Genomic DNA, 21,750 nt, shown 5'->3' with positions numbered 1-21,750 from the left:
TTCTAAGAGGGCAATCAACATGCAATTGCTACAGGTAAAGCTGCCTGCAACCTTTGGCAAGATGGCAAACATTGCGCAGGAACCGCAGGCGACTGCAGCTGTTCCCTCCCCCTCCATCTTGAGAACGTGTCATTGTGGGTGGCTACAGCGGTCCTCCATCATAAAAAGTGTGAAGACAGGACAAATAACTCCCCCCCCCAAAAAAAACCTAGGTCTCCCCCAACAAACGTTTGAGACTAGCTCCCCTAAATCTAAAAGATGGATCAAACTGCGTGCGCCGCTAGGCGTGCGCCGCTGCCCTGCAAGCTCTGATAAGCTCCTCCCACAGCTAATCACCTGCCTCAACAGAAACCCTGCCCCCTCTGACCTTTGCACAGGGAGAGCAGCTAATCAGCCACAAAGAAACACACACACAAGAAAACCCTTTTTGCTCCTTCTTCAGCTGCTGCCCTGCAAGCTCTGAGTCTGGCCTTTGCTACTTCTGTAGGGATCCCTAACCAGCCATCAATACATTTTAATGTACAGTGGTACCTCGGGTTAAGTACTTAATTCGTTCCGGAGGTCTGTTCTTAACCTGAAACTGTTCTGAACCTGAAGCACCACTTTAGCTAATGGGGCCTCCTGCTGCTGCCCCGCTGCCGGAGCACGTTTTCTGTTGTCATCCTGAAGCAAAGTTCTTAACCTGAAGCAACATTTCTGGGTTAGCGGAGTATGTAACCAGAAGCGTATGTAACCTGAAGCATATGTAACCCGAGGTACCAGTGTATTCTTAATCTTTGTTGGAAGCCGCCCAGAGTGGCTGGGAAAACCCAGCCAGATGGGCGGGGTACAAACAATAAATTATAATTATTATCAAACATGCCCTCCTAAGATTCAGGGTTTGAGAGCACTTCAGTCGGAGGAAAAGAGGCACTCCAGCAACAACAAAATTCCTGCCACACCAGCCTAGTTGCTCCAAGCTCAGTCTAGCTAAGTGGTGGCCAACCTATGGCACGCATGCCAGAGTGGACACTCAGAGCCCTCTCTGTGGGCACGCTAGCCATCTCCCCTGCAGGGCCATTCCTGGGTGGTTACAAAGTGGGCTCGCCCCCTCACGCCCCTCTGGGTGGGAATTGCCGCCCACATAATTGTCAGGTGCAGTTCTGCGTCTGCCAATCAGCTGATTTCCAGCTGTTCCGCTCCAACCCCCCATTGCGTTTGGTGTGATTGGTCAGTGCCGCTATCAGGAGATAGTAAGCAACGTTAGTGCATGCGTTAGTTGGCTGCGTCAAGGACTTTTCTGTAATACCTCGGGTTACGGATGCTTCAGGTTACAGACTCCGCTAACCCAGAAATAGTTGTTGTTTAGTCGTGTCCGACTCTTCGTGACCCCCTGAACCAGAGCACGCCATGGCCATCCTGTCTTCTACTGCCTCCCACAGTTTGGTCAAACTCATGGTGATAGCTTCGTATCATAGCAAGAAATGATGAAGTTGTCCGTGGTGACCCAGCGCCATCCACTGAGTCCACAGTGTACGCACATCAAATCACAAGTTGAATGACCTTATTCCTTTTTTTAAAAAATAATTTTTATTAATCGACCAATCAAATCAAATCAAATCAAATCACATCACATAAATTCCAAATTACAAAGCCGAATTTTTAAATTTTTGTGGGGGGTACCCATATTTCAAGTTCCAAAGGGGGGTCCAATCATCTTCTTGCTGCTGCATTAATGTCCACAAATCTGTCCAAATAATGTTCATAATTCTATCCAATCCTATCTTGCTGTTTCCCACATCTCATCTTGTTATTTTCGTATATTTTTTCCTTCTCTTTGCAACCTCTTCTGATAATCTCCTTAAGCAGGTATAAAACCAGTTGTAATCCTGTGTGAATTTTTCCGATCGTCCAATAGCCATATCGAGATGGTTTCCATATATCATCACTTCCATAGATAAAAGCACTCTTTCCATCATTAATCTTCGCAAATCTGTCGCCTTCTTTAGTCCTCTGAGCAGGTTTGCCCGCAGTATAAAAACAGACCCGTTCCTCCTCCCAGACATAAATCTTTCGACAGAACTTGCCCAAATGGTGACGCTGTTTTTTGCTGCGTCATCCCAAAGCTCTTGTACTTTCCTCAGTCTCCTTAAAACATGCTTTTGGTTAGAGTTTGTTTTCACACAGTCTTAAATATCCAGCTTAGGTCATTTGATCGGCATTTCTGACTTGTGTGTGGGGGGGTTATTGGTTAATCACATAGAAGAAAGAAAGAAAAGTTTTTTCGCCTTCCCCATCCAGTCCCGCTGCCGACATACCGAGCCTTGATGTGTCTTCTCATGATATATTCCTGTTTATCTGACCCGTCTTCTTTCGTAGAGGTCCCTTCAATTAGCAGGCTTTACTCCCCATTCTTCACTTGAAATATGTGCATTTGCTTCTTCCTAATTGTTTATTTTCAAGTTGCTGCAGCTAGTGGCGCGATCAGAGACAGCGTCCAGGAGAGCCAAAGTCCACACAAGGGCATTCAGCCTAGTGCCCACATCCCCTCGAATCCGGGGGTGATTTATGGGCACAGCAGGCAAAGGCAGTCCCCCCCATTCCCTTAGGGGGGGCAGGGAGGCTGCATACTCCCATTACAGCCTCTTAATTACCTCGTGTGGGTCGGAGAGATGTTATTGTCGGCCATCTTCCAATACGCCCCTAGTGGCCCCCCCCGAAGGACCTTATTTCAGTGGTTTCCAAACTTTTTTCAAAGAGGGCCAGATTTGATGAAGTGAAGGGCCATGAGAGCCAACCAAAGTTGTTGAGCTTTTTTAGGACTGAAGTTCTTGAGGTCTTTTTTTTAGGATTTTACCCCACAAAATAAACTGCCACAGAGACTGGATTACTTTATTCCTTGCATGGGGGGTGGGGGCTCTGCCCGCAAACAGATCAACAGCAGGCCTTGCTTTCTTACTGGCCTCATTGTGTTACCTCTCACGGGAGGCACAAGGGATAAATTTTACCTGGATGTCTCGTGTGTGTGTGTCTGTGTGTGTGCACGCAAAAGTCAGAGCCCCATTTTTTCTGTTCATTGTGCACCAGTACCTAAAACACGGACGGATCTAATCTGGTGGTGTGGGGTGGGGGAGGAAAGGATGTTGCAATGTAAACATTTTGGGGTGCGAGACCCCACTTTGCAAGCGGATTGCTGGGATCAGCCCCTCCCCCGCTCTCCTGATCCACAGGAGGAAGAAGGGAGGGGGAAAACCTTCCTCTCTCCCTCCCTCAATTCCTCCCCTCCCCTCCCGGCACATCCTTCTCTCACCCCTCCCCCACAACCCCAAATCCTGCCCCCATCTGTTACACCCATTTCTTCTCCTCCTCTTCCTCCTCTCCTCCCAAACTGCCTGCTTCTCCCGCAAGTGGAGCTTCTGCGCCGGATTGCTGCTCTACGCCGTAGCTCTAGGGGAGCGCGCTTTCAGAAAGGGGAGGAGAGGACACCCCACCCCCCGTGGATGTTGCAGGAAAGGAAAGGAGAATCTGGAGCAAGGACAAAGAGGTAAAGGGGTGGCGGGGGGAGGCGAGAGAAGGATCCAGAGACCCCCGCCAGGTCCCCAAAGCGCCTTTCGTGGGCCCCATGGGCAGGGCTTGGATCCCTGCATGCGTGCTGCGAAGGGGGTTTTCCTTGGCCCCTTAGGTGCCCTGGCGGGGGCGGACATGAGACACCCACCCAGGAGGTCCCTACGAAGACCCCCTTGCCCCGTTTTCCACACACTGGGATCCCTGGGGCGCTGTGGGCTCCGCATAGAGAAAGGCGGGTAATGAATGGGTTAACGGGCGCGAGGGACGCCTGGATAGAGACCTGCGTGTTGCTTGTGTGTGTGGGGGGGTGTCCTCTGGATGGAGAGATGGGGTGCGCAGGGCGAGGGGTGAGCCACGCCAATGAGGCCTCTGGGTGCAGGGGAGAGAGAGAAGGGGGGGGAGAGAGAGAGAGACCAGACTTTAGGGAGAGGTCTCCATTGTGGCGCCCAAGGGGAATCTCCGGAGGGGCCGCCTTGCCTTCTCCCTCTCGCCCAGGAATCGGCCACCCCTTCAAGGCGACCAGAGAGGGATCCCTGGAAAGTTGGGGTTCCAGTCCCCCCACCGCTTTCTTCCTGCAAGCTCCATCCTCTTCCCACCCCATAAGCCCCTGCCCTGCCCAGACACAGCGGTTCAAATCCTGAGAGGAAGAGGGGAGGGGAGGGGAGAGGCCTTCTCAGAAGCGGCTCTTTGTTTCCGCAATCCCACCCGGGAAGCAGCCAGAAACCTTTTCCTCTCTCTCAGCCCGCCATCTTTGTCTTTTCCACTGCCTGCTTCATTGAGGATGAGGATAATGTACACCTGTCATCAGAAACAGGGGTGCAGAGTCCATGGAATGGCTCTCAGGATTGATATAGAAGGTGCACCTCAAAAGCATTTCTGTTCCTCTTATTTTTGGTAGGGAGTGTCAGAGTGACTGACAAGCTGTGATTCTTCCCAGTCAAAGGACCCATTTTCATGATAGACAGTGCTTGTGGCTGGAGGCTCTACATACAAGGTGTGCCTATACAGGCCAAAAACTGCCAGTATTACCACAGGTGAGGTATGTGACCTCCCCAAATTTACAGACTGTATGTGAATGAGAAGTAGTGGGTGGGATTACAGTTTAGGGCAGCCCTGTGAGTTTCTCCACCCATAACATTTCGTGAGCTGATATTGCAGTACAAAATCCAAAATAACTACAAAAGAATAACAATATAATAAGAATGATTGTAGTATTTATACCCCACCCATCTGGCTGGGTTTCCCCAGTCACTCTGGGCAGCTTACAGTACATATAAAAGACAGTAAAACATCAGACATTAAAAACCTCCTGATACATCCTGATGGCATCCCTCTGATTTTCTCCTCCACAATGATCTCCAGAGGAAGTCCAACATACAATTAGCAGAGCAGGGAAAAACGCTCAGAGACAGCAAAAAATTCCTTCAGCAAATAAATTTGTGACTGAAGGCAAAACAGGAATCTATGCCTGCAAAATGCAACCACGGCAATTTAAAGGTCAGCACCAACAATGTGAATTGTGCTCAGAAATGTACTGGGAGTCAATGAAGATCCTTTCGGACTGGTGTTATGTTGTCTCAGCGGCTGCTCCCATTCTGTTGTCTAGCTGCCACATTCTGGATTAGTTGGGGTTTACGAGTCACCTTCCAAGGTGGCCCCATGTAGCGCATGGAAGTAGTCCAAGGGGGAGATCACCAGAGCATGCACCACTCTGGGGAGACAGTCTCCAGGCATGGAGGGTCTCAGCCGGCGTACCAGATGGAGCTGGCAGACAACTGCCCTGGACATAGAATAGACCTGCACCTCCATGGACAGCTGTGAGTCCAAAATTTGGTTTTACTGCTGTGGCTGCTTTTGCTGTCATGGACTGGCTTATTGCGGGGGCGAGGCACCAGCTGGGGGACCCGCAAGGGAAGAAGGCTCAGATCCTGGGGACTGGTGGTGGGATGGCAATGAGCAGAAAGAGGGAGGAAAGGGAGCAGAACGGCAGGGAAGTTGTTGCAAGCTGAGGAGGAAGCGGTTTGGTGAGCGGGATGAGGCTGGGGCAGAGAGCAGTTCAGGAGAGGAGGGAGGAGAAGAGGGGCCAGATGCACCCGTCTTGCATGCTTGAGTAGAGCAACTCCAGGGCATGAGCCAAGTATCAGCAGAGTAGGGGCCACATGCAGAGCAAGTCCCACGCTGAGGTCAAAAACACACACAGGGGCAGCAGGACTTCTTCAGTAATAGTTTACTGAGCTTTCAAAGCATACAGTTCTCACTGGGTCCTCAGAGAGGCACAAAACTTTGCTCCTGAGAGCAAATCCAGTTTCATTTTTTTTTTAAAAAGAAATTTATTGGGTTTTACAATAGAAATAAACATAATAAACAATGTAACATATATCTTAACATAATTTCACATTTTCTTTGGACTTCCTCACATCTCCCGCTCCCACTTTCATCGTTATAACATTTTGTCAGCAATTTATTATCTTATTTGCATTCTTATATCCCTTCTATGTTTCATAATCTTCTAGTTCTCAAAAAGAGTTATATTTTCTTAATCTCACTTATTTTCTTAAAAAGATCTAAATTTAGTGGTGCTCAGTTATTCTGATCTAGCGTCCTGTTTAGCATTCACTCAAGTTGCAATGTTTTTGTAAATAATTCTTAAATTTCTTCCAATCCTCCTCAGTCCTCTCTTCTCCCAGGTCTCGAATTCTGCCGGTCATCTCAGCCAGTTCCATGTAGTCTATCAGTTGCATCTGCCATTCTTCCAGTGTGGGTAGATCTTGAGCTTTCCAGTGCTTTGCGAGTAGTATCCTTGCTGCTGTTGTTGCATACATAAAAAATGTCTGGTCCTTCTTTACTACCCCTTGGCCGACAATACCCAAAAGAAAGGCCTCTGGTTTCTTAGTGAAGGTATATTTAAATACCTTTTTCAGTTCATTATAAATCATTTCCCAGAACGCCTTCACTTTAGGGCAGGTCCACCAGAGGTGGAAGAATGTTCCTTCACACTCTTTACATTTCCAACACTTACTGTCAGTCAGGTGGTAAATTTTTGCAAGTTTGACTGGGGTCATATACCATCTATATATCATTTTCATTACATTTTCTTTCAAAGCATTACATGCAGTAAATTTCAATCCGGTACTCCACAACCTTTCCCAGTCCTCAAACATAATATTATGCCCAATGTCCTGCGCCCACCTTATCATAGCCGATTTAACCATTTCGTCTTGTGTGTTCCATTTTAACAGCAAGTTATACATCCTTGAAAGTACCTTACTCTTAGGTTCTAACAATTCTGTTTCTATTTTCGATTTATCCACCTGGAACCCTAATTTCTTGTCATTTTTAAAAACTTCCTTAATCTGAGCGTAATGTAACCAATCTCGCACTTTATCCTTCATTTTCTCCAAACTCTGCAATTTCCAATTGTCTCCATCTTTTTCTAGAATTTCCCAATATTTTGGCCATTTGGCCTCCATATTGGGCCTTTTTCGGGCCTTAGCTTCCAAAGGTGAAAGCCATCTTGGGGTTTTATTTTCCAGCAAGTCTTTATATTTTGTCCAGACATTAAACAGTGATTTTCTGACAATATGGTTCTTAAAGGCCTTATTTGCTTTAACCTTGTCATACCATAGATATGCATGCCATCCAAAAGGCAAATCCAGTTTCAGCAGTAAAAAAAATACAGCACACAGGATATCTAAGTCAGGCAGACACACTGGCAGAAGGGAGCAAGGGAGGAAAGAGGCTGGAAGGACACAGAGCAATGGATGTGTGTCTTTCGATTCCTGTCGTCTGGGAGTGAAGTCAGCAGCGTAGCATCTCCAGGGACTTCACGAAGCAAAGGTTTCTGCCGGCTCCTTTCAGGTAAATGTGCATTCCAGAAACACACACTGTGATTCGCAGTGTATTGACATATCAATTGTTTTTCAAAGGTAATCGGGATATGGTCTAGAAACCAGCATTGGATAAGATATTAAAATATCGCCCAGCCCTAATCCTCACCCACCACCAGCAATCCATATTCACCCTCTCCCTTTCTCTATCAAAAGGTAAGGCAAAGGTTATTGGTTAAGAAAGTGAAGTATCTAGGGGTTCATATGACTGCTAAAAATGTGAATCTATTTAAAGATAACTATGAAAAATGTTGGATGGAAGTGAAAAAGGATTTGGAAATATGGTCAAAATTGAAGTTATCATTGTTGGGCCGAATTGCTGCGATAAAGATGAATGTATTGCCTAGGATGTTGTTTCTGTTTCAAACATTGCAAATTTTGGACAAGATGGACTGTTTCAAGAAATGGCAGAGAGATATCTCGAGATTTGTCTGGCAGGGCAAGAAGCCTAGAATAAAATTTAAGATTTTAACTGATGCTAAAGAAAGAGGTGGATTTGCCCTGCCAGACTTTAAACTTTATTATGAATCAGCCGCATTTTGTTGACTGAAAGATTGGCAGCTTCTTGAAAACACGGACATTTTGGATTTAGAAGGTTTTAACAATGTTTTTGGATGGCATGCATACTTGTGGTATGACAAGGTTAAAGCACACAAAGCCTTTAAGAACCATATTGTTAGGCAAGCATTGTTTAATGTCTGGGTGAGATATAAGGACTTGCTGGAAAGTAAAACACCAAGGTGGCTGTCACCAATGGAGGCCAAGGCTCTGAAAAAAATTAATATGGAGACAAATAGGCCAAAATATTGTGAAATTTTAGAACAAGATGGAGATAGATTAAAGCTGCAGAGCTTAGACAATTTAAAAACTAAAGTACGAGACTGGCTTCATTACTATCAAATAAGGGAGGCTTATAATTTAGATAAGAAAATTGGTTTTCAGGTGGAAAAATCAAAATTGGAAACAGAATTGTTAGATCCTAAAATCAAGAATTTATCAAGAATGTATAACTTGCTGTTGAAATGGAATACACAAGATGAAACGGTTAAATCTGCTATGATTAAATGGGCACAAGACTTTGGATATAACATTATGATGGCTGACTGGGAAAAGTTATGGACCACAGGTATCAAGTTTACGGCTTGTAATGCCTTAAGAGAAAATATAATGAAAATGATTTACAGGTGGTACTTAACCCCAGTCAAGCTGGCAAAAATTTATCATCTGCCCGATAATAAATGTTGGAAATGTAAAGAGACTGAGGGCACATTTTTTCACCTTTGGTGGACATGCCCAAGGATCAAGGCCTTCTGGGAGATGATCTATAATGAAATGAAAAAGGTATTTAAATATACCTTCCAGAAGAAACCAGAGGCCTTCCTTCTGGGCATGGTCGGCCAATTGGTGCAAAGAGAGGATAGAACATTTTTTATGTATGCTACAACAGCAGCAAGAATACTCATCGGAAAGTACTGGAAGACACAAGAATTACCCACCCGAGAAGAATGGCAGACGAAAGTGATGGACTATATGGAATTGGCTGAGATGACTGGCAGAATCCGAGACCAGGGAGAAGGGTCGGTGAAAGAAGATTGGAAAAAATTTAAAATATATCTTCAAAAATATTGTAATATTAAAGACTGTTAGAAAGATGTTGGAAAAGAAAATTAGGCAGTTTTGGTAGATATGATATAAAGGATTAAGCAAAAATGAGTTGATGAAATTGATGAAACAGAGGATGTTTAATTATAATATTTTAAATTAAAACACGTAAATGAAAATAAGGTTGGAAGGATTTGCTGAAAAAACGATCTGAACTAGAATACAAAATTGGGAGGTGAGAGGAGGTCAAGGAAATAAGTAAAGGGAAAAAGTTATGTAAAGGTTTAATCTGTTTTTGTTCTATTTTAATTCAATGCATTTTTATATTTTTTGTTTTGCTTTTTTTATTCTATTTTATTGTTCTCTTTTTTCTTGTTACTTTTTGCTCTGTTATGGTTAAATTCTTCTTTCTATTTTGTACTTTTTTTTTCTCTTTTTGTAATTTTAAACCTGGAATAAATATCATTAAAAAAAAAAAAAGGTAAGGCAAAGGTAAAGGGACTCCTGACCATTAGGTCCAGTCATGACCAACTCTGGGGTTGCTGCGCTCATCTCGCTTTACTGGCGAGGGAGGGAGCCGGCGTACAGCTTCCGGGTCATGTGGCCAGCATGACTAAGCCGCTTCTGGCGAACCAGAACAGCACACGGAAACACCGTTTACCTTCCCGCCTGAGCGGTACCTATTTATCTACTTGCACTTTGACATGCTTTCGAACTGCTAGGTTAACAGGAGCAAGGACCGAGTAATGGTAGATCACCCTGTCGCAGGGATTCAAACCACGGACCTATGGTTTAACCCACAGCGCCACCCGCGTCCCTGTCGAAAGGTACTTTATAACTAAAATTATTCTCACTATTGTGAGACATTACCTTCATTTAAAGAAATACAGCACACAGGTACACACACCAGCAGAAGGGAGCAAGGGAGGCAAGAGGCTGGAATGACACAGGGCAATGTGTTTTGTCAGGGAATGGTCTGAAGCCGAATATTGGGGAATGCATTCTCAAGCAGATTAGCTTTCCTCAGAAGAGGAGGGAGAAAAATGGCCCCCCTCGTTTCCAGTGGTCTCAGAAGCAGGGAGAGACACAGACATAGTGAAGATTAGACGGGAGTTACCTAGTTCGAGATAATGACAACACTCAGCTGGGCCCTGAAGCCGGAAGCCGGATCTCCTCTGAGTTCATTGCTGTGAAGAAGAGGGGACTCTGAGAGGAACATGTCCCGCACTCCATACATCTAAATGGTTTCTCCCATCTGAGACCCTCTTGATGTTTCTTAAACACTCCATTATAACTAAAGCACTTTCTGTAATCCTTCCATTTAAGCTGCTTCTCCGCTTTGAGTTTGTTGATGGTTTGTCGGGTTTCAACTCTTAAAGTTCTTCCTGTCCATGAGTCTGTTGATATAGGACTTCCACTAGGACTGAACCTTTATCGCCTTTCCTGACATTTATATGGTTTGTCTCTTGGGTGAGTTTGTTGGCGTAAATTAAGGGTTCCACTCTGACTGAAGCTCCTTCTACACGCCGTAGATTTAAATGATTTCTCCCCTGTGTGTCTGCTGATGTTTTCTAAGAATTCCACTTTCACTGAAGCTCTTCCCACACTCCAGGCATTCAAATGGTTTCTCCCCTGTGTGAGTCCGTTGATGTATATTGAGGTGTCCACTCTGCCTGAAGATCTTTCCACACTCCATACATTCATATGGTTTTTCACCTGTGAGAGTCCGCTGGTGTAGTTTAAGGTTTCCATTCTGACTGAAGCTCTTTTCGCACTCCATACATTTATATCATTTCTCCCCTGTGTGAGTCCGTTGATGTATTCTAAGGGTTGCATTGAAACTAAAGCTCTTTCCGCACTTCATACATACATATGGTTTCTCCCCTGTGTGAGTCTGTAGATGAATACTGAGGTGTCCACTCTGACTGAAGCTCTTTCCGCACTCCATGCATTTAAAAGGTTTTTCACCCGTGTGAGTTCGTTGATGTCTTCTAAGGTCTCCATTCTTACTGAAGGTCTTTCCGCACTCCATACCTTTAAATGGTTTCTCCCGTGTGAGTCCGTTGATGATGTCTAAGGGATACATTGTGACTGAAGCTCTTTCCGCACTCCATACATTTAAATGGTTTCTCCCCTGTGTGAGTTTGTAGATGAATATTGAGGTGTCCACTCTGACTGAAGCTCTTTCCACACTCCATACATTTATATGGTTTCTCCTCTGTGTGTTTGTAGATGAATATTGAGGTGTCCACTCTGACTGAAGCTCTTTCCACACTCCATACATTTATATGGTTTCTCCCCTGTGTGAGTCCGTTGATGTCTTCTAAGGTCTCCATTTTCACAAAAGCTCTTTCCGCACTCCATGCATTTAAAAGGTTTTTCACCAGTGTGAGTCCGTTGATGAATATTGAGGTGTCCACTCTGACTGAAGCTCTTTCCACACTCCATACATTTATATGGTTTCTCCCCTGTGTGAGTCCGTTGATGTCTTCTAAGTTTTACATTTTCACTAAAGCTCTTTCCGCAATTCATACATTTATATGGTTTTCCCCCTGTGTGAGTCTGTAGATGAATACTGAGAGGTCCACTCTGACTGAAGCTTTTTCCGCACTCCATACATTTAAATGGTTTCTCCCCTGTGTGAGTCCGTTGATGTGTTCTAAGGGATGCATTGAAATTAAAGCTCTTTCCACACTCCATGCATTTAAAAGGTTTTTCACCCGTGTCAGTCTGTTGATGTTTTCTAAGGTCTCCATTCTTACTGAAGCTCTTTCCACACTCCATACATTTAAATGGTTTCTCCCCTGTGTGAGTTAGTAGATGAATATTGAGGTGTCCACTCCGACTGAAGCTCTTTCCGCACTCCATGCATTTAAAAGGTTTTTCACCCGTGTGAGTCCGTTGATGTCTTCTAAGGTCTCCATTCTTACTGAAGCTCTTTCCGCACTCCATACATTTAAATGGTTTTTCCCCTGTGTGAGTCTGTTGATGTGATCTAAGCCTTTCATTATCAGTAAAGCTCTTTCCGCACGCCATACATTTATATGGTTTTTCCCCTGTGTGAGTCCGTTGATGTCTTCTAAGGTCTCCATTCTTACTGAAGCTCTTTCCGCACTCCATACATTTAAATGGTTTTTCCCCTGTGTGAGTCTGTTGATGTGATCTAAGGCTTCCATTATCAGTAAAGCTCTTTCCGCACGCCATACATTTATATGGTTTTTCCCCTGTGTGAGTCCGTTGATGTATTCTAAGTTTTCCATTTTCACTAAAGCTCTTTCCGCACTCCAGGCATTTAAATGGTTTCTCCCCTGTGTGAGTCCGTTGATGTATTCTAAGTTTTCCATTTTCACTAAAGCTCTTTCCGCACTCCATACATTTAAATGGTTTCTCCCCTGTGTGAGTTTGTAGATGAATATTGAGCTGTCCCCTCTGTCTGAAGCTCTTTCCGCACTCCATGCATTTAAAAGGTTTTTCACCCGTATGAGTCCGTTGATGTGTTCTAAGTTCTCCGTTCTTACTGAAGCTCTTTCCGCACTCCATACATTTAAATGGTTTTTCCCCTGTGTGAGTCCGTTGATGTATTCTAAGTTTTCCATTTTCACTAAAGCTCTTTCCGCACTCCATACATTTAAATGGTTTCTCCCCTGTGTGAGTTTGTAGATGAATATTGAGCTGTCCACTCTGACTGAAGCTCTTTCCGCACTCCATACATTTATATGGTTTCTCCCCTGTGTGAGTTTGTAGATGAATATTGAGGTGTCCACTCTGACGGAAGCTCTTTCCGCACTCCATACATTTAAATGGTTTCTCCCCTGTGTGAGTCCGTTGATGACATCTAAGGGATACATTGTGACTGAAGCTCTTTCCGCACTCCATACATTTAAATGGTTTCTCCCCTGTGTGAGTTTGTAGATGAATATTGAGCTGTCCACTCTGACTGAAGCTCTTTCCGCACTCCATACATTTATATGGTTTCTCCCCTGTGTGAGTTTGTAGATGAATATTGAGGTGTCCACTCTGACGGAAGCTCTTTCCGCACTCCATACATTTAAATGGTTTCTCCCCTGTGTGAGTCCGTTGATGACATCTAAGGGATACATTGTGACTGAAGCTCTTTCCGCACTCCATACATTTAAATGGTTTTTCCCCTGTGTGAGTCCGTTGATGTGTTCTAAGGGATACATTGTGACTGAAGCTCTTTCCACACTCCATACATTTATATGGTTTCTCCCCTGTGTGACTCCGTTGATGACATCTAAGGGATACATCGTGATTGCAGCTCTTTCCGCACTCCATACATTTATATGGTTTCTCCCCTGTTTGAGTCCTTTGATGAATATTGAAGTGTCCACTCTGACTGAAGCTCTTTCCACACTCCATACATTTATATGGATTTTCCTGTTGGAAGTCGTTGATGTGAGCTATGTATGTTCATTGAGTGAAGCATATTCCACATTTGACAAATTTTAATTTCTCTTCCTAATTAAACTGAAGGTGCCCGATCCCCTGAAGTTTTGACTGTCTTCTCCTTCACCTTCTTCAGAGTGGGAGGAAAGGAAATCCTGTTTGGGTTTCAAGGAAGAGAACAAAGGAAAAGAGAGCACATCAGATGCCATTAGCACCACCTCATATTTCAACATATCCTACATTTCCCCGCATCCTACCCTTGTTCCAAATTTTTAGGAAATGAAAATGCAATGTCATCAAATGATAGCAATGCATCAGCAACCTTTCATAATCCTCAATCAGCAGCATGATAAAGCAGCATGATATTGGAATACAGACTTTTCCAACCAATTGTTTCCTCACAAGGAAAGGCAGCTGCTCTCTGTCCATGAAAAGGCCCTCTCTTTCTCTGGTCCATCGTTCCTTTGGACATTTCCCATCCTCTGCAACATAATCCTCCATCCACCTCTGTCTCTTAATGAATCACCTGCACAGTCCCATTGGCCTCAGGAGGTCCCTATGGACTATTATGTGAGACCTAGGTCTATGCCTTTTCCAGGGACTGTGGTCTGGGTTAGTCAGAGAACTAGTGACAAGTCTTGGTGCTTGGGGTCAGCTGAATGGGTGCTCAGGGAAGCTCCTGTTCTTGGAGATGGACCTCCGTCTAGATGCCTTGCATTGCATGGAAAGAGAAGGAGATGCAGAAGGAAAGCAGCTGGCCCATGGGAATCCCAGATGGAAAAACCCACCCCCATTGCTCCTTATAATAATAAGGTGCAGCCTGATCTTGTGCCTGTCTCCTGAATCAGGACTATCCTAAAATGACACTTACAAATCTGAATACTAAAGGCAAATAGATAACTGTACTTAATGGAAACTTCATCCTTGAATATGTAGTATTGATTCATTAACAGCCTGAAGTTATGTTGTTTCTTGAGAAATAAATTTATTCCTGATATGTCTTAAATATCATAATTATAGGATGGCTTGGGGTGTTAGGGGAGCGGTAGTACCTTTGGTGGGCGACATGTAGTCCACCTTGTGGGGTAATTTTTCCACCATTGGTCCCCACCCTGCACTCAGCTCTCACCTGTGGCTTCCAGAAGCTGCCAGAATGCAACAGAGGCAGCGATCCAAGCAACAGCTTCAACGGGCCGGCTAAACCAGGTGAGGATACCTGATGGGTCTCAAATCCTTGGTGGGTTGGGGAATTCTGCTGCAGGTGAAGGCAGACCCTGGTGGATGGAGAGGAGGAGAAGAACAGTGAATCCCACAGTCAAGAAGGCAGATTCCGCCCATGCTGCAGAGGAAAGTGAAGGGCAGATGTGATCGTCAACCGGGGAAGGGAGCCCATTGAGAAGGAAAACTCTGATCCTAAACCTTCACTGCCTTGTGAGTTATCTTCAGGAGAAGAGAAGGCTATGGGGGGAAACCTACACAAATCCAGAATGGACTCTCTAAGACAATTGGATGGTGTCCTGCACACCTCCTTCCAGCATCTCCGATGGCCCCTTGAAAGCTAATGAAAGTCTTGGGCCTGGAGCTTTTGGAGGGGCAGGACCAGGAAAGCTTCTGCCACCATTATCCTTCCAATTGGGATTCAGGCCTCATCATGGGACGGAAACTGCCCTAGTTGCACTGCTTGATGATCTCCGATGGGCTAGAGACCAAGGGGAAAAAAGCTCTTTCCTGGTTCTGCTGGATCTGTCAGAGGCTTTGGAGACCTTTGACCATGGTATGTGCACATTTGACCATGTGCAGTGGTTCCCCTCCTTCCTCCTGGGCCATGTCCTGAAAGTGGTGTTGGTGGATGAGTGTTCAGACCTCTGGGCTCTCACTTGTGGGGTTCCTGAGGGCTCCATCCTCTCCCCCATGCTTTTTAATATCTATATGAAGACGCTGGGAGAGATCATCAGGGGGTTTGGGTTGGGTGCTCCCCAGTATGTGGATGATACCAAGCTCTGCCTCTCTTTTAAATTGGAACCAGTGAAGGTACTGTATGAGTGTCTGGAGGCAGTTGAAGGATGGATGGTGGCTAACAGATTGAGGTTGAATCTTGACAAGACAGAAATACTGCCCCAGGGGGAAAGGGGGCAGGCAGGTGTGGGAGACGCCCTAGACCTGATGGAGGTAACTGTGCCCCAAAAGGACCAGGTGCACAACCTGGGGGTCATTTTGGACTCACAGCTGTCCATGGAGTCGCAGGTCAATTCTGTGTCCAGGGCAGTTGCCGGCCAGCTCCATCTGGTACGCTGGCTGAGACCCGCCATGCCTGGAGACTGAGTGGTGCTGCTGGTCACAGCGGGGGGAGGGGGGCGTCTCCCTGGATGCTTCAGCAGCCGGCATCCTCTGGGTCTCCTGCCCCTCTTCTCCTCCCTCCTCTCCTGAACTGCTCTCTGCCCCAGCCTCATCCCGCTCACCAAACCGTTTCCTCCTCAGCTTGCAACAACTCCCCTGCCGTTCTGCTCCCTTTTCTCCCTCTTTCTGCTCATTGCCATCCCACCACCAGTCCCGAGGCTCTGAGCCTTCTTCCCTTGCGGGTCCCCCAGCTGGTGCCTCGCCCCCGCAATCAGCCAGTCCATGACAGCAAAAGCAGCCACAGCAGTAAAACCAAATTTTGGACTCACAGCTGTCCATGGAGGTGCAGGTCTATTCTATGTCCAGGGCAGTTGTCTGCCAGCTCCATCTGGTACGCCGGCTGAGACCCTCCATGCCTGGAGACTGTCTCCCCAGAGTGGTGCATGCTCTGGTTATCTCCCCCTTGGACTACTTCCATGCACTACATGGGGCCACCTTGGAAGGTGACTCGTAAACCCCAACTAATCCAGAATGTGGCAGCTAGACAACAGAATGGGAGCAGCCGCTGAGACAACATAACACCAGTCCGAAAGGATCTTCATTGACTCCCAGTACATTTCTGAGCACAATTCACATTGTTGGTGCTGACCTTTAAATTGCCGTGGTTGCATTTTGCAGGCATAGTTTTGCCTTCAGTAACAAATTTATTTGCTGAAGGAATTTTTTGCTGTCTCTGAGCGTTTTTCCCTGCTCTGCTAATTGTATGTTGGACTTCCTCTGGAGATCATTGTGGAGGAGAAAATCAGAGGGATGCCATCAGGATGTATCAGGAGGTTTTTAATGTCTGATGTTTTAATGTCTGATGTTTTATTCTTTGGCGTAAGGTTTGGCCTGTTTGTCCAATATAGAGAGCTGAAGGACACTGTTGGCATTTGATGGCATACACAATGTTAGACGATGAGCAATTAAATAGTCCCGAGATGGTATGTGTGATGTTGTTGGGGCCAGTAATGGTGTTGTCCGGGTGTATGTGGCAGCAAAGTTGGCCAAAGAATAAACGGACATAAATCTGACATCAAGAATCACAAAACAGAGAAACCAGTAGGAGAACACTTCAATCTCCCAGGACATTCTATACAAGATCTCAAAGTAGCTGTTTTACTACAAAGGAATTTCAGAAATAGACTGGAAAGAGAAGCTGCTGAATTACAACTCATTACCAAACTTAAAACAATAGAGAAACCTGGTCTGAACAGAGACATCGGATTCTTATCTCATTATACATGACTAAGCCATTCTCACCTTCTCACCCCTTGCCTTTTCCTGTAAGACCTATTACAGTCGTTAAGAGTCATCAACAGGCTCATCTCAGCTATCTGCCAATCTCCGATTCCCACCACCCTTCTAAGTAATACCCCTCCCCACCTTCTCTATATATAGAAGGATCTGGTAACTTCTGTTTCAGTGTATCTGAAGAAGTGTGCATGCACACGAAAGCTTATACCAAGAACTAACTTAGTTGGTCTTTAAGGTGCTACAGGAAAGAATTTTTTACTTTGACTATGGCAGACCAACACGGCTACCCATCTGTTTCTGCTCATTGCCATCCCACCACCAGTCCCGAGGCTCTGAGCCTTCTTCCCTTGCGGGTCCCCCAGCTGGTGCCTCGCCCCCGCCCCCGCAATCAGCCAGTCCATGACAGCAAAAGCAGCCACAGCAGTAAAACCAAATTTTGGACTCACAGCTGTCCATAGAGGTGCAGGTCAATTCTGTGTCCAGGGCAGTTGTCTGCCAGCTCCATCTGGTACGCCGGCTGAGACCCTCCATGCCTGGAGACTGTCTCCCCAGAGTGGTGCATGCTCTGGTTATCTCCCCCTTCGACTACTTCCATGCGCTACATGGGGCCACTTTGGAAGGTGACTCGTAAACCCCAACTAATCCAGAATGTGGCAGCTAGACAACAGAATGGGAGCAGCCGCTGAGACAACATAACACCAGTCCGAAAGGATCTTCATTGACTCCCAGTACATTTCTGAGCACAATTCACATTGTTGGTTCTGACCTTTAAATTGCCGTGGTTGCAATTTGTAGGCATAGATTCCTGTTTTGCCTTCAGTAACAAATTTATTTGCTGAAGGAATTTTTTGCTGTCTCTGAGCATTTTTCCCTGCTCTGCTAATTGTATGTTGGACTTGCTCTGGAGATCATTGTGGAGGAGAAAATCACAGGGATGCCATAAAGGGTAATCCCACCCACAACTTCTCATTCACATACAGCCTGTAAATTAGGGGAGGTCACACACCTCACCTGTGCTAATACTGGCAGTCTCTGGCCTGTATAGGCACACCTTGTATGTAGAGCCTCCAGCCACAGGCACTGTCTATCATGAAAATGGGTCCTTTGACTGGGAAGAATCTCAAATTGTCAGTCATTCTGACACTGCCTACAAAGAATAAGAGGAACAGAAATGCTTTTGAGGTGCAACTTCTATATCAATCCTGAGAGCCATTCCATGGACTCTGCACCCCTGTTTCTGATGACAGGTGTACATTATCCTCATCCTCAATGAACCAGGCAGTGGAAAAGACATTAAAGATGGAAGCCTGAGAGAGAGGAAAAGGTTTCTGGCTGATTCCCGGGTGGGATTGCGGAAACAAAGAGCCGCTTCTGAGAAGGCCTCTCCTCTCCCCTCCCCTCTTCCTCTCCGGATTTGAACCCCAGCGACTGGGCAGGGCAGGGGTTTCTGGGGTGGGAAGAGGATGCAGCTTGCAAGAAGGAAGCCATACGGGGGTCTCTATCCAGGCGTCCCTCGCGCCCGTTAACCCTTTCATGACCCGCCCTGCTCCGTGCAGATCCCACAGGGACCCAGGGATCCCTGCGTGGGGGAAACGGGACAAAGGGGCCCTGGTGGGACCCCCTCGGTAGGCGCCCCATGTTCGCCGCTGCCAAGGTGGGTCTCTGGGTCCTTTTCTGTCCTCCCCGCCCCCGCGACTCCTTTACCTCTTTGTCCTCGCTCCAGATTCTCCTTTCCTTTCCTGCAACATCCACGGGGGGGGGGGGGTCGCCTGCTGCCCCTCCTCCCCTTTCCGAAAGCACGCGCGCCTAGATCAAAGGCGCAGAGCAGCAATCCGGCGCAGAAGCTCCTCTTCCGGGAGAAGCAGGCAGGTTGGGAGGGGGGCTCATCCCCCCCCCATTCCCGGAACAGAGGTCGGATGGCGAGGAGGAGGAGCAACATATTGGGGAGGGGATTTGGGGTTGTGGGGGCAGGGTGAGGGAAGGATGTGTCGGGAGGGGAGGGGAGGAATTGGGGGGAGGGAGAGGAAGGTCTCCCTCCTCCCCTCTTCCATCTGTGGATCAGGAGAGCGGGGGAGGGGCTGATCCCGCAATCCAATTACAAAGTGGGTTGTTCCCCCCAACGTTTACATTGTAAAACCCTTCCCTCGCCCACCCCACGCCAGAAAAGCAGCCTATACAATTGTAGCAAGGAGCGGATACCATGAATCGGACTGTTTCCTCCGACTATCCAATACTGTATAGAAAACTGTAGAAACGTCAAATAATAGCCAAGTCAAGGGTTTGACGGATTTCCTGGGTTCCAACGCCTAATGACTCCCTGGATGCTTCAGTAGCCGGCCTCCTCTGGGTCTCCTGGGCCCCCTTCTCTCCTCCCTCCTCTCCTGAACTGCTCTCAGCCTCTTCCTGCTCACCAAACCCTGTTTCCTCCAGCTTGCAACACCTCCCCTCCCATTCTGCTCCATTTTCTCCCTCTTTCTGCTCATTGCCATCCCACCACCAGTCCCCAGGCTCTGAGCCTTCTTCCCTTGTGGGTCCCCCAGCTGGTGCCTCACCCCCCCCCCCCCCGCACCCAGCCAGTCCATGACAGCAAAAGCAGAAACAACAGTAAAATCAGTATGATAGTAATATGCAGTCTGGTCCTCTGTAGGAAAACTCCCTAGCAGCAGGATTGAATAATAACTTCTGGGACTATGGAAAAGTACTATCTTCTCCAAACCCCGGAATAAGCAGGAGCTCTGGGGTTCCTCCAGGGGGTTCATGAGTGAAGATGGGTCCCCCAGGAGACTTCCCTCGTACCTGCAGCCCCTCCTTCCCCCTCTTGCAATTAGGCTTGGGGAAAATCTATCATTAAATTACAGTATTTTAAGTTTTCTTCAGAACGCGCAGGGGGCAGGGATGAAGTTCTGGAGAAGAAGCAGAGTTTGGAGATCATGCGGTGGTGGGGGTGAGAGGGTTTGGTGCATAAACCAGTCTGACACTCACATACAACCCCTTTTTGAATGCTTGAGTAGAGCAACTCCAGGGCATGAGCTAAGTAACAGCAGGGTAGGGGCCATATGTAGAGCACTTCCCACGCTGAGGTCAAAAACACACACACACAGGCAGGAGGACTTCTTCAATAATAGTTTACTGAGCTTTCAAAGCATACAGTTGTCGCTAGGTACCCAGTGAGGCACAAAACTTTGCTCCTGAGAGCAAAGGGAATGGGGGTGACTTCCTTTGCCTGCTGTGCCTATAAATCACCCCCGGATTCGAGGGGGTGTGGGCACTAGGCTGAATGCCCTTGTGTGGACTTTGGCTCTCCTGGACGCTGTCTCTGATCGCGCCACTAGCTGCAGCAACTTGAAAATAAACAATTAGGAAGAAGCAAATGCACGTATTTCAAGTGAAGAATGGGGAGTAAAGACTGCTAATTGAAGGGACCTCTACGAAAGAAGACGGGTCAGATAAACAGGAATATATCATGTGAAGACACATTAAGGCTCGGTATGTCGGCAGCGGGAATGGATGGGGAAGGCGAAAAAACTTTTCTTTCTTTCTTCTATGTGATTAACCAATAATCCCCCCCCCCCAAGTCAGAAATGCCGATCAAATGACCTAAGCTGGATGATTTAAGACTGTGTGAAAACAAACTCTAACCAAAAGCATGTTTTAAGGAGACTGAGGAAAGTACAAGAGCTTTGGGATGACGCAGCAAAAAAAAAACATCGCCATTTGGGCAAGTTCTGTCGAAAGATTTATGTCTGGGAGGAGGAACGGGTCTGTTTTTATACTGCGGGCGAACCTGCTCAGAGGACTAAAGAAGGCGACAGATTTGCGAAGATTAATGATGGAAAGAGTGCTTTTATCTATGGAAGTGATGATATATGGAAACCATCTCAATATGGCTATTGGACGATCGGAAAAATTCACACAGGATTACAACTTGTTTTATACCTGCTTAAGGAGATTATCAGAAGAGGTTGCAAAGAGAAGGAAAAATATACGAAAATAACAAGATGAGATTTGGGAAATAGCAAGATATGATTGGATAGAATTATGAACATTATTTGGACAGATTTGTGGACATTAATGCAGCAGCAAGAAGATGATTGGACCCCCCTTTGGAACTTGAAATATGGGTACCCCCCACAAAAATTTAAAAATTTGGCTTTGTAATTTGGAATTTATGTGATGTGATTTGATTGGTCGGTTAATAAAAATTATTTTTTTAAAAAAGGAATAAGGTCATTCAACTTGTGATTTAATGTGCGTACACTGTGGACTCAGTGGATGGCGCTGGGTCACCACGGACAACTTCATCATTTCTTCCTATGATACGAAGCTACCAGCATGAGTTTGACCAAACTGTGGGAGGCAGTAGAAGACAGGAGGGCCATGGCGTGCTCTGGTTCAGGGGGTCACGAAGAGTCGGACACGACTAAACAACAACTATTTCTGGGTTAGCGGAGTCTGTAACCTGAAGCATCCGTAACCCGAGGTATTACAGAAAAGTCCTTGACGCAGCCAACTAACGCATGCACTAACGTTGCTTACAATCTCCTGATAGCAGCACTGACCAATCACACCAAACGCAATGGGGGATTGGAGCGGAACAGCTGGAAATCAGCTGATTGGCAGACGCAGAACTGCACCTGACAATTATGTGGGCGGCAATTCCCACCCAGAGGGGCGT

The 21,750-nt window shown here is 46.3% G+C and overlaps 2 protein-coding genes across 8 annotated transcripts in view; both read right to left on the bottom strand.

Moving 5' to 3' along the window:
* LOC308486445 (C-type lectin LmsL-like) overlaps positions 1–10,266 on the bottom strand; it is a 48,284-nt gene extending 38,018 nt beyond the window's left edge. The window contains exon 1 of the mRNA XM_081023307.1: positions 10,153–10,266. The gene's annotated coding sequence lies outside the window, so the exon portion shown is untranslated. The remainder of the gene's footprint in view (positions 1–10,152) is intronic.
* Positions 10,267–10,963: 697 nt separating this feature from the next.
* On the bottom strand, positions 10,964–19,387 carry LOC308486235 (uncharacterized protein). 7 transcript variants are annotated; one of them, XR_013991002.1, is made up of 4 exons: positions 18,780–19,052; positions 14,572–14,716; positions 11,152–13,597; positions 10,964–11,069 (listed from the first exon to the last, which is right to left on the bottom strand). XR_013991002.1 is itself a non-coding variant. In XM_081022802.1 (4 exons), exon 4 carries the CDS (start codon positions 13,413–13,415, stop codon positions 11,238–11,240), a length of 2,178 nt encoding a protein of 725 aa, XP_080878928.1. In that variant the 5' UTR covers positions 13,416–13,597; positions 14,572–14,716; positions 18,082–18,222; positions 18,780–19,052; the 3' UTR covers positions 11,231–11,237. The 7 variants fall into 7 exon arrangements, 6 of the variants coding, with proteins under 6 accessions (XP_080878928.1, XP_080878927.1, XP_080878929.1 ...); XM_081022802.1 differs by lacking the exon at positions 10,964–11,069 and adding an exon at positions 18,082–18,222 and having other exon boundaries at positions 11,231–13,597; XM_081022801.1 differs by lacking the exon at positions 10,964–11,069 and adding an exon at positions 18,087–18,222 and having other exon boundaries at positions 11,231–13,597.
* Positions 19,388–21,750: the final 2,363 nt, after the last annotated feature.

Source organism: Podarcis pityusensis, assembly GCF_964106645.2.
Source record: "Podarcis pityusensis genome assembly, chromosome: 10".
In the NCBI taxonomy this organism is placed as follows: Eukaryota; Metazoa; Chordata; class Lepidosauria; order Squamata; family Lacertidae; genus Podarcis; species Podarcis pityusensis.
Note: the sequence above shows the minus strand (reverse complement) of the source record. Positions and strands in the feature narration are given on the sequence as shown.